The sequence below is a fragment of the Maylandia zebra genome, linkage group LG3, assembly GCF_041146795.1.
Source record: "Maylandia zebra isolate NMK-2024a linkage group LG3, Mzebra_GT3a, whole genome shotgun sequence".
In the NCBI taxonomy this organism is placed as follows: Eukaryota; Metazoa; Chordata; class Actinopteri; order Cichliformes; family Cichlidae; genus Maylandia; species Maylandia zebra.
The window spans coordinates 15082330-15095578 of NC_135169.1; the positions used below are offsets into that span (position 1 = coordinate 15082330).

General features: G+C 40.1%; 1 protein-coding gene across 1 annotated transcript; it reads right to left on the reverse strand.

Annotated features, from left to right (window-relative positions):
- Nucleotides 1–893: 893 nt before the first annotated feature.
- LOC143416671 (uncharacterized) lies at nucleotides 894–4694 on the reverse strand. Its single transcript, XM_076882127.1, has 7 exons — nucleotides 4577–4694; nucleotides 3743–4332; nucleotides 3269–3448; nucleotides 2766–2906; nucleotides 2444–2498; nucleotides 2130–2283; nucleotides 894–1047 (listed from the first exon to the last, which is right to left on the reverse strand). The coding sequence occupies exons 2-7, from the start codon at nucleotides 4178–4180 to the stop codon at nucleotides 894–896; spliced, it is 1122 nt and encodes a 373-aa protein (XP_076738242.1). The 5' UTR covers nucleotides 4181–4332; nucleotides 4577–4694.
- Between the last annotated feature and the right edge of the window lie 8555 nt (nucleotides 4695–13249).

The following is a 13249-nucleotide window of genomic DNA, read 5'->3' on the forward strand; positions in this document are numbered from 1 at the left end:
AATTATTTATTTCCTTTAACAGCTGCCAGTGCTTTAAAGTGATTTCACTTTTTGTGGTGAATGATTTGCAATATTTACACTACAACCATTAAAACATTCAGAACATCACCTTCACATTCAGAGAAATTTTACATACATAAACCAGCTGTTTTCTCAAAGAAGTACAGCCATGTCCTTTAACAGGGAGATGCCAAATCTAGCAACTTTTTAGCATCCACAGGCTGACAGGCATTAATAACAAATTGATTTGTTAAAGACAATGACAAAATAAGACAATAAAACTGCCAGCATTGCTGTTGCTGTCTCACCTGTCAGTGCAAAATGAGGAGCCCCCTCCAGGAGGATGCAGAAACCTACACCTCCAACTCCACATGTCACACCGACAGGCAGAGCTCTGCAACCAGTGGCTGACCTTTCTACAAAAAACAAATAGAACATTAGAAGTATTACATTATACAACTTTTCTATAAAACATCAGTGCAGCAATAACAACCATGACCTTAGAAGGATGACTGTGCAACATGCCATAAAGAGATTTTTAAAACTCTTAAAACAACTTAAAACTAAAAAAAAATTAAAACTTACACCTCCAACTCCACAATGACAGGAAAAGCTTAACTGGAATGACAAATATCGCCCACCTTCCCTCCCCCTTAACATGGGGGATTTGAAACTGCAGCATGTGTGTTGTGGGCATCTAGTTAAAACATCTGAACTCACCTAATACTGTAAAAATCTGTATTTCTACTCCCAAGCCCCATGTTTTTGGATTTGCCTTTGTGTGTGTGTGTGTGTGTGTGTGTGTGTGTGTGTGTGTGTGTGTGTGTGTGTGTGTGTGTGTGTGTGTGTGTACATTCAGTCCAAAAAGGTATTTTCTGAGCTCTGAGAACAGCTCAAATGGCCCATTCAGATTCCTTCTGCTTGCATTCAAATTCCTTCAGCTGAGAAACCAGCTTGCACACCTGTGGAGGAATGAAGTGCCGTTTCTTCTTCTTCCCCTTCTTCTCTGCCTTGGAGCCTCGCTCAGGATTGACCCCAAAGAAAACTCTGAGGGAAAAAAAAAACAATAGTGATATGCAGACAAAGTTTGCACATGTAGTGTGGCTTGACAGGAGTGGAGCAGTTCAATAAAATCCTACATTTGTTTTCTTCAATATGCCCCTATGTGTGAACCTCTCTATCATTCTAGTTGACCATCTGTCTAGAACCCAATGTTGTTGTGGTGCTGGTGCCAGTGGCTAAGCTCTCTTCCTTTGTCTTTTCAAGACACATGCATTCACACTGTGCATATACAGAAATGTTTGCAAGGGTGAGAAGTCTGCTTATCACCAACACATGACAGCATGCATCCTCAATGTGTATGCAGGGATATTATAAATGCACAGAACACAGAAGGGGATAGAAAACACAGTTGACATTGTCCTATCAAAAGGTGTAACAGCACATTTGAACACGGACTGTCCTGGGGGTTATTCAAACATGGAGTGGAGAAACTGTGACATTCAGTGCACGTTACACATCAGTACAAGTATTAACATTTGGGCATGAATCCACTATGTAGTATTTTTTAAATTAATATGTTTAGTCTTTCCTTCGGGGGGGGGTCCCTGGAACAACATATTTTGAGTTTGGGGTCTGCAGCCAAATAAATTTCAGTTTGTGTGTCTTTGACATGAAAAGGTTTGACCACCACTGACATAACCTGGTCTCAGGTGCTAATGGTTTTAAAGAGATAGCTCAAACGAATTTTGTGTCAACAAACCATTCTGAGAAAAATATGTTTTTGCTCCATTTCCCAACTGGAATCATGTTATGTTTGTTTTGTTATTGATTGACTTAGGACACTATTTAAAGCAAAAAGCATGTTACCTGCCCTTTAAAAAGATATGACACATTTATTCCAACAATAGTCTTCAACAGGGAGCTACAAAATCTCTGAACAAATCCATATTCAGGGGGATCATAAGCCAATAACAGCTGATCTAAAAGCTCACAGCATGTGACGACACATTTTGAGCTTGTACATCTCAGACAAACGGGTTTAGTGTAGATTGACAAAAAGCAGGTCAGGTGCAGAAAGGCACGGCAAAGTCACATTTACAAAGTATTTCCAAACAATGAGTGCTTACCTTTGCATGAATTCGAGAGTAAAAGCCATCTCCGGTGGGTATTGGACGTTGCAGACATAAAACATGGAGAAGACGTAGCTCAAGGCCACAATGGGAGAGGTGATGTGGTCATTGACAAGTAACCCATCAACAGCAATCTTGAATTGCTGGTCACCTTAAACACAGATAAAAACCATGTACCATTTACAAAAAAAAAAAAAATCCTATATTTTAAGGCAAGCAAAACATTTCTTTAATAAATATGACACAACAACAGCTTATAACAACAGCTAACAACAGCTTGCTGGGATACAAAAAAAGATTTAACTACAAACCTCTGATTAGGATGCATGGGGTCACTGGGAGTTCGACTTCAGGATCTGCAGAGATCTGTTTTGGTGACAGACATGATACATGAATTAATGTTTCCAGTACACACAAACCTGCTGGCAAATTGACTATCTGCTAGTGTCTTCATCAGACAGAGGTAGCCATTATGCAAAAACATTAATGTAAATAGTTTATAGATAGAGAGTTTATAGAGAATATCAGCAGCACAATTAGGGGAATCTATACTTCCTACTGTGGTTGGTTACTTGGTTCACCACTGGATGCAAATAATTATCTTGCACACAGTTTAAAATCTACAACATCTACCTCTTTTTTGTGGAAGAGTTTATAAGAGTCTTCCTTGAAGTATTTTGAAATGCCACAGATGAGCTGTATTGGACCTTCGCCCATCTTCATCCCTTTGGAGTCAAGGAAGTCATTGATCCCCTTTTCTTTTTTGGAAAGTTCCTGTTCAAGGTTCAAGGTGTTAATTTTGTACAAGTACATAAGACTAACACTCATTTTCGTTTGGAGCTATGGAGAGAATTTTGAAAAAAATAAAAATGAATTATTTCATTTTCATTTGCAACCTGTTCTGTTTTGATCTCAAATGTCCTGCTTTTTTGGTTGTCACTTCCTGATTTTTGGTCTCAAATCTATTCCATTTGATTGTTCATCCAAGTTATTCTATTTGATTGGTTGCCAGTTTATCTTTTTTGGTCTCAACTCTCTTTTTGGTTGCAAATCTTTTTCTGATTGATTAATAAAGACAAAATTCTCTCCATATGGAGCAGCACAGCACAATCATAATAATAACAATAACAACACACCTGTGCCAGCTTGTTTTGTACAGAGAAGCCAAGGAGTTTAGATGCATGATCAAACGGGTGAGGAACTTCAAACAGGAACGGCCACTCGTCCTTTACAACGACAATAGTGGTATCATCATCGTTGAGGATTTCACGCTGAATGGGATATGTTTCAGTCATCAATTTTCGAACAGATGACTCCTAAAGATATGAGGCAGTTAGACAAACAGTCGAACAGTTAGTCAAACTAACCAATTAAAATAATAAAACAGGGTATCAATTTCAATTGACTATGGGCATAGTGATCTACAGACGATCTACAATTTCACAATGTGTCCTAAATTGTACTTGGACCCAGACCTTATCGCATTACTCCTGCTATATACTATTGCTGTGTGAATGGTTGTATGTCTAGATGGTGGACTGTAGGAACCGAATTGCCCTTCGAGGATTAATAAAGCTTTCTGTATCTGTAATGGATGATTGCAGACCCACCTGAAGATCCTGGGTTTGAAAGGCACGTTTCAACTCATCTCGTTTAGACAGCAGGTCTTCTCTACACACGGCCCCCTCAATGATTGGATCCCACGCCACACATCCATACAGATCTGAATTCCTGGGCCTTTTCTTTGTTGAATTTTCACCCCCTGCTTGCCTCTTCAGTGAGCTTTGTGGCCTCTTCATATTTTCAATTCTGTGTTCCAGCTGACGAAAGAGAGTTTCAGAACCATCTTTTGCAAAAGGTTTGTTTCCAAACGGCTCTGTCAGCTTGAAGGAGGCAGGATATTGTCCTACAATCATACTGGCGAGTTCCCTCAGCTTTTGTCTACCAGGTCTTCCTGGGTGTTTATGGAGGTAATCTTCAGCGACGATCCGAACCATCTCTCGTCTGTCTTTCCCCATTATGTACTTTTTTTCACGCAACTCATCCATGACTTTTGAGGGAAATTTGTGCCATGGTACAGAATATGCGTCTTGGGATGGGGAGTCGGCTGTCTCAGGTGGTGTTGAGGGCAGCTGAAACCTCTGTGGTTCAGGTGTTGATGAGGGGCCAGGCCGGGTGAACTGCGGTGGAGTTTGTGAATCTATGGATGACATGACAAACATCTCCATAAATTAAACACATCACAATTGTTGCAAATCAATTAATACATTGGTCCTCAATGTCCAGTTTGGGTCAACCAGGAATACAAATGGACCTAATTATGAAAACCAATTATAGAGTAATTATTGCCATGTACAGCTGATGGCAACTTTTATTTTGCATTTTTGGAATAAACCTTTGTAGTTTCAGAAAACTTGCATTAAAACAGAGGGGCAAAAACTCACCTGCTTCCAATGCTTTGACAGCTCTGACGAATCTTTTGCACTGAATGAATGGCAGAGTGTCTTTAATGTCCTCCGGGTCCACAAGGCTCAGGTCATCTACAGAGAGAACTCCTAATTCCTCCAGTTTAGCCGTGAGTGTATCCATCTGATCGCTACTGAGCGATGGCATTGCTTTCTTGACATAGTTTTTCACAAGTTCCATGTTGGTGTGTGTTTAAGAGGAATGAGCCACCGAGTACCTCTCTGGTAAGAATAAAGTGGATGATAATCATCAAGTTTGTTCAAATCATGGCAACTGAACAGGTCAGAAGCATTTTCATCAAGTTCATAGAGTCCAAGATCAGGTATCCAGCTGGCAGTTTTCCCTCGAAGCAAAAGTAGGACAGTAGTTTCATTTTTTACAAAAATGCTTGCTATTTGTCCTAACTGCAGTAGTCCTTTTGCGTAGCTCAGTAAGACCAGCATTCAATTTGCATATGTAGTGCCTTTAACCTGCACACTCTCTGTGACAACTGAGTTACTTGAGTTCAAATCAAATTCTCCAACCACTGTCTTTATGTTCTGGTCATAGAGCTCTGGATAGAACCGTGTTGAGTCTGAGACATGAACCTGGGAACGAAACAAGGTACCACAAGACTGATAAGCCTGAAGCAACTGGTGCCGTTCAGCCAGAGACTTGGTTACATTTATGAAGTTCTTACTTGCCCTAATGCACCTTTTAAAATAAGAATGTAATGCCTTGTGCATAGGGCTCTGCTCGTATATACTATTCCCAAGAGATGTTACAGTCTCCCTTGGAACACCATACTGCCCCAGTTCACAGGCTAGTGCATCCACAGTATATTCCTGTTGAATATCACTTATAGTTCTCATTTCATTTGCTATTTCTGTTATTGTGGAGGCTGGAACCAAATATTTTGCCTGTAAACCCAAGTAAAACTGAGCAAGACTCTCTGTGAAGTTGTCTTTCACTTGATCACTGCAGAAATTATCACTTTGTTCTGCATCAATGTTAAAACTTTCAGGTTCTTCAGGTTCTACATGTGATCCTTCACCTTGGAAAGACCGTTCTGTTAGTTCACATATATGAACTGGGGCTATCTTGGTAACATCCCACCCTTTATGGTATCTGGAAATATGCGTTAGGGATGACTTTACATTGAATGTCTTAGAACATCCATCAAAGGGACACGTTACAGTCAAACCCTCATCTATGTGACCACTCAAATGACACTTTAAAGTTTTAAGATCATCATATTCACTGCTGCAAAAATTAAACAAGCACCTTAACTGTACAGACACATTACGGTTCCATGTTTGTGTGCTCCTTCTGTCTACATGAGCTCGTGACATATGCACAGCAAGGCTACTGTATGTGTTAAACTTCCTTCTGCAATCCCTATGGCCACATAAAAAAGATACATTATTATTATTTCTGTGTGTTCGGCAGTGTTTCAAGTAATCAGTCGAAGACCGAGCGTTAAAGCCACAAATGTTACAAGTCAACATTTTTAAGAGATTGAATTTGCCAATTGACGGATAGCCAGAATCAGAACAGAATCAATATGAAAACAATAAATTTATATCAGCACAGTGAAGCATATTCACTTTTCAGGTACCTTCAAATAAGTAATCTGCGTTGGGCTGCATGGGCCACTCTCTTTGGGCTGCAATGTTTTCTGCAATGAAATCTGATTCTACTTAACTATCACCCCTTTTAATTATTACCATGTTCAGTTGCATGCTAACGTAACACAGTGAGCTATAACAATACACACATGTGGCTAATTTACACACACACACACACACACAAGCGCGCGCATCCAACTTATGGGCTAACGTTAACTTTAGTTGGGCAAACCACGCTTCAAAATAACGCAAAACCCACACATTCAAATGTTACCATGAAACACACACGGCTACCAACTGACTATCGAGACCAAATTTCATGTAAGAGGGAGGGAAAAAATGGTTTTTGACGTACTTACGAAGCGCAGGCGGCTAGCTAATGCTAACGCAGCTAGCAGCAAACGTCCACTCACATACACACCACTACCAACTGCCTATCGAGACCAATTTAATGTACGAGGGGGAACAAGGTGGCACTCCATTCTCATTCTCATTCCACACAACCAACCTGTTTCCAACTTTCCTTGTGACTTGCAGAAATTTAGGTAGGCACTGACCGCACTGAAAGTAATGGCGTCGGAATATTCTGGCTGGGGGAGAAAATTCTGCCTCGCGCAACAGCAAACTTTCCGTATTTCGCAAAACGGAGCGAATCCGTAGCAAATCCACGGTAAAGGGACCCCTAAATTTACGGATTTTTTTAACAGTGCACTAAAGTGGCCCTCCAATGAGATGACGGTGCCAGCAGTGGCCAGTGGCTCATTTTGAGTTTGAGACCCCTGGTCTAGAGCATCCAGGAGTGAAAGACATGAGCAATGATTTTAGAGAAGCAGCTTTGCTGCTCATCAATCGGGGGACAGTTTTAAGGCTATTTCCAAATAACCTAAAGTACAGAATTCTAAACTGAGAAATAAAAAATTGAAGATAGCGTGGACATTCCAAAAAATTCATCCAATATGAGACTGTGCAAAGATCAGAGACACTTCAAAAACGAACAAAACAAATAACTTGAAAGCTTCATCTTCGACACTGCAGGCCTCAGTTGGCAAATACACTGAATGGATTGTTTGGCAGAGTTGGCAGGAGAACAGTCCCTCTCTACAAAGGCTATAGCATCATGCCTTAGATTTGCAAAGTTGTATCTAAACGAACAATACGATTTCTGGAACAATGTCCATTGGACAGAAAAGAAAAATAATTGCGGGTGTCTGGCCATACTGCACAGCATGGTTGGTGAAACCAGCTCCAGGTCTGGGCAACAGCTTTCAGTCTGTAGATCAGATGGAAGAAACTGTAAAAAAAAAAAAAAAAAAAAAATGGAATAATTATGTTTTCTGTTATTAATTTTACAGGAAAAGAGTACGTAACAGTAACAACTTCTGTTTAATCACCTGGCAAAATATTTATTACATTTACAGATCAAACGGGACCCACAACAATTGAGAAGAGCAATTACATAAAGTAGGCAGGCGATGTAAATGTTCTTTTATGTCTTTAAGCTTAACCTAGAATTTACTTACAGGTGCATCCTCATTGAGAATACTGTATTAAAAACATGGTTAGCGACAAGACTGACATATATTCAAATAATGTTTGTGGAAATGCACAAAACAGTAATAAAGTAAGTCCAAAATCTTGTCGCATACACTCTTAATCTGGCATATCAGATCCAGAGCTTTGTGAACTGTGTGCTGGTTGAAGCCAGAAGCCTTGGCAGAACACAGGGACACAGGGAAGTGGTGAGCCTTCACTTCCACTTCCTCCTTAAGAATGACTTGGTGACTTTCTATATCTGACATGTGGCTCTAGTCTCAGCTGCGATGCATTTAAGCATCGCAGCTAATTTTGGGATGCTTTTGCATTTATGTTGAAAAAGAATCAACAACAAGAAATCAATTTTTCAAGTGTTATATGACATAAAGCAGCCATATCATACTTTCAAATATTGCCCAACTAAGTACTTTGGGTCTACCTAAAGTAAGGTTCTTTAATGTCCTCCGGAGAGGTTTTAGTTCTTTTCAAAGATTTGGTTCTTTTTGGTCTGCTCCCTTTGAAGAGCCAGCTGGCACAGCTCTCAAATGGCTCTTCATTTAGTATCTCTCAGCGCCTTCAAATACAAAGGATGCATGTGTGACATGCTTATTCAGTGTTTTCATAAATGTCTTACTTTTTGCATTTGCTACTGCTGGTAAGAATAGATATGGTGTTTAAAGATTGGACAAATGTTGTTAGCCATTTTCCATTTTGGAGGAGTAATTGGCTCCTTACCCAGTTTCTCATTAACACTTATCCGTTTGCCTTGGGTCATTTGTTTTGGAATAAATGCACCCATTTTCCTAAATGTACAATTATTGAATTGCTGAAGGCCAGTGTATACCTGCAGTTTTCGGCAAGACAATGGATACTATAGAAGTACTCAAAATGGGAAACTGCTCTAGGGTCAGTGGCTGGAGGAAAAGGGCAGATCTCCTCCAGCTGTATGGACGAGTGAGTGTATATGTTTATTGTTGACCCTGCTCTGATTGATATTTTCAGTTTGTACATTTTGCACTCAGTTTTGCAGTCTTTTTCCTTTCTGCAACAACAGAAGGACAATGTTTTTGAATTGCAGCCAGTTGTTCCTACTTTCTATTCTCTTAACTTTCTCCTAACGTGGCTGAATTTAAATCCAGGTCCCCAGCTCTCTGTGCTTACCTGGCCTCTACCACTACACTACCTGCATGGATTCTCCACAGAGCTGGCTCACCTCAACGGGAGTCGGCTCTTCTCACACGCTGCAACAACAGAATGGCACATCACTATTTTATGAACCCACATTGAACTTGAACTTGAAGTAAAGAAGTGGGGAGAAAAAATAAGAAGAAAAAGTGAGAGCAACTGACACAGGCTGCATTCTGGTTGATGCACAAGCACTTACCAGAAAAGAAGAAAAGAAGACAGAGAAATGACACAATATTGGAAAGCACCAGAGTTTAAGAATAACTAATCATGGTAAGCCCATCAGCAGCCTATAGTAGCATAACTAAGGGTTGAACTATGATCCCACAATCAAACCTCCAACTGTAAGTTTTACCAAAACTTTGTATTTCAGACTTTGATTTTAAAATACCTTTCCTCGCATACATTGTTGGGTTTTGGATGGCAGCTAATATGGGAAACATTTTTTTGTTCCTGTTAACACTCATTATGATGTTGTGGCTTTTTAGGGAGCTTTTAGTGACCTAATAATAATAATGACTTATAACAATCAAGCCTAGAAGTAATGAGTGCATGAAGTAGCTCTTTAGCATCACTGTAAGACAGGGGTGGTCCAGGCCTCAAGGGCCGATGTCCTGCAGGCTTCAAATATCACTCTGGGTCAAGACACCTGAATCAAATGAGTAGTTCATTACCAGGCCTCTGGAGAACATCAAGACATGGTGAGGAGGTAATTTAGTCATTTAAATCAGCTGTGTTGGATGAAAGACATCTAAAACCTGCAGGACACCGGCCCTCGAGGCCTGGAGTTCCCCCACCCCTGCTCTAAGATATTTCAGGATGTGTCTACTATTACTGATATTTCTCAAACGAAGCAGTCCTACATATTTAATGTGTGTGTTGAAGAACATATATTGGCCAGAAATGACTTCAGGACTTTTCACCCTGTTACTGAAAACCATGGTACTGTTATGTGTATGCAGCTAGATACCATTGCCTCTTTTTCACTCGTACCTACCCAGCTCGACTCGACTCTAATCAGTCATTATAGCAATGCGGCTGAAAGTCCTGTAACATCATTTGTGCGTGACACAAACACAACACAACCACAATGGACATTGACAATAAGTCCTAGAGTGAGCAGCAGGTACTATTGCGTCAGAGTTGTAACCACGATGTTTAAGAGGCACAAAAAGAGACACATATGAGTCATCATCTTATCATGGTGGAGGGGTTGAGTGTCCCAGTGATTCCGGGGTTATGTTGTCAGGGACGCTCGCCCTGGTCTCCCGAGGTGGATTTGTCCTGGGTGAGGAGTCAGAGTGATTCAGCTGACCTCTATTAGTCCAAGGGGCCTAGCCAAGTGCAGCCGTAAGATAAGGCACGGGCCTGCCCTCCTGAAGGTCAACCACCTGCAAAAGTACACACATCACATTTAGAATAAAATTATTAAAATAAAAAATAAATAAATGAAGCTTAAAGCCAACTCTCATCCTGTAGCAAATGAAAAGAGGTGGGTTTTAAGAAGTGACTTAAAGTGGACAGTTAGGAAGCCTGTGTAATATGCAGCTGCAGCAAATTCCCCAACTTAGGTGCTGCCACAGCAAAACCTCTGTCCCCTCTGAGCTTTTGTTGTGTCCTCGGCAAATTCAGGAGCAGCTGTTCAGTTGACCTGAAGGACTGGGAAAGTACATGCAAATGTAAGTGCTCAGAGAGATGGGATCGGGCAAGACATTTTAAAGACTTAAAAACAAAATAATTATAAATGAACTATAAAATGAACGGGCCAGGCCAGTGAGGCCAAAACAGAAGAAAACAGGCCAAAACTCTCTTCTGTGTATCAGTTAAAAGTACAGCTGCATTTTTGCACCAGCTGGAGACAAGACAGGGAAAATTGGGAGACACCAAAATAGAGCACAGAGGCACTAATCATGGCAGCACAGGAACAAACTGAGCACAAGATCCATAGAGGCAATGATAATGACAAATTTCTGAACAATTTTGGTTAATCAGTCGTGAAAAACACATGGTTGGAAAGACAAAGGATATTGCAGCTTCCTTAGCACCTCTGCAAACATTTGATAAACTTAACGTTGTGTGAGCCTTATAAAGAAAACCCAACAACAACAAATAAAAATTTCACCTTTCACACTCTGGAAGTGTTTTTACAAACATCTATTTCCTGTGGTTGAATCTTTTAAAGATGATATGTTAGACATGAAGCCACAACTCTTGTGACATAATGTTCGTACTTCAATTTTGAAGGATATTTCTTAAGAATACAACCGCAGCTGTTGGCTAATTGACGATACTATGACAGTGAGGTTATTTGCAAGTAAAAGACTTACATGCTTTCCTTGGGTATTTGTATGAATTTTACACGAACCCTGGCGTATAACACAGGCAGACCTCTAGATGCATTTTAGTGAACTATAGTTACAGTGGTTAGCATGATGCAAATCAACTGTACCAGCCAGCCTTCCCCAGCACTGATCCCTCAACCCACTGCTCCACCCCTCCCCTTCGGCTGAGCCACAAACCACAACCCGTCACATTCAACTTTTACATACGTGTTAAATGATATTTGACCCGTTTCATATTTTGATAGCATAAAAAATTACCATAATTATGATTACAGTATTTTACCATGAAATGTGATGCCTTTTCCTGAATTGACCCAAACTCCACCATGATAAGCATTTTTTTTGTAGCTGGTCACCAGGTCTGCACACATGTCGTGAGGCATTTTGGCTCAGTCCTCTTTACAGAAACTCTCTAAATCTTTTAGGTTTCTCAGCTGCTGCTTGGAAACTCCAAGCTTCAGCTCCCTCAACAGAAGTTCTACCAAGTCGAAAGATTAGCTATTCCACTCTATGAGCTTAATGTGGTTCATTTTTAGCTACTGCTTACCTTGCCAGTATGTTTTGAGTCATTTTTGTGCTGTTAAGCTGTTTCCATCTCTGTGTGACTGTGGGGATGGTCTTCTTTGGGTCACAGTCCACATTATGTTCCCTCCAAAGCTGTTTGGTATGAATTCAACCTGCATTTTTGTCTTCTTCTGACCACAGCATTTTTGATATTCTGTGTCTATCTTAAAATAAGAGAGAGAAATGAATCTACCATAAAATTAGAGACCATAATTATTTCCTCCATTTTAAGGAACTGGATTTTTGTTCATATTCTGGTTCTATCTTAAAAAGAGAGAGAGAGAGAACTGAAACTACCATAAAATTAGAGAGTTGAATTATTTTCCCCACTGTGAGGAACAGTGGTTACACACATTAGGAACAATTTACTGTCTGCTACCTGAGAGCTAACTGAGATTAAAACAATACTCAGAAGTGGGATTTGGTTGTGGTTGTTGTTTTGGTGGTGTTGCTGGTTTTCTACTATAGGTCTCGTCCCAAAAGCACACACATTCATGCAGCGCTTTTATCTATGTCTGAGTGCAATCTAGCATTCACACATGCTCTGATGTATGCATCAGAGGCGACTTTGGGTTCAGTAACTTGCCTGTGGATACGTAAAGCGTCATCCACCAACTTTCCAGTTGGCAGATGACCTGCTCTACCACCTTAGCCACAGCTGATCCAATTTTTTTTGGCCCAAATGTTTGCTGGTTGACCAAAAATTCTTTATTGTTAATACGATAACATTTTATTTGTTTGTTTGTTTTCTATCATCTATATGTCTTAGAGTGGACAAAAACTTTTATTTTGGAGTGGCACAAATAATTTGTGTGCCTTCTGATATGATGCAGCACACCTGATTGTTCTGTAAATAGTTTTAAATGGTTATATAAAAAACGGCTGCATTTTATGCTCTGAGTCAATAAACTTAGCTAGCAAAGGGAGGCATCCACACTTAAGCCAAATCTGGTAGGAAGTGCCCTCACCTCTACTAAACCCTTAGCTGTCAGTGGGTTTCTTTTTTTGTTTGTTTTCCAAATAAGATCAAAACTCAAGAATGAAAATCTTTCATCTTGATTTTGCACCCTGGCAACTGGCAACGACTGCTAGCCGACATAAAGCTGTAGGTAGACTTTAGGTTTTAAGTGAAACTGGTAATTGCTTTGCTTTGGTCACTAGATTGTTGCAGTTACTTGTTGTTTATTAAATATGTCCACTGACTTGAAAACACTGCAACTACAACCACGAGATCCAGCATTAGAGAAACTGTGAGGCAAACCAGGCTACAGTCCCATCATGTGGTAAGATACCTGTATTGCAAACTACCATGCAGGTATAGTCACAATTTGGATTTTTTAGGAAAATTTAGGGGCGTGTGTCATGGTTCCTCAAATGTTGATTCTGTGTCGAATTTTATTTCTTTAGTTTCTGTCTCAAT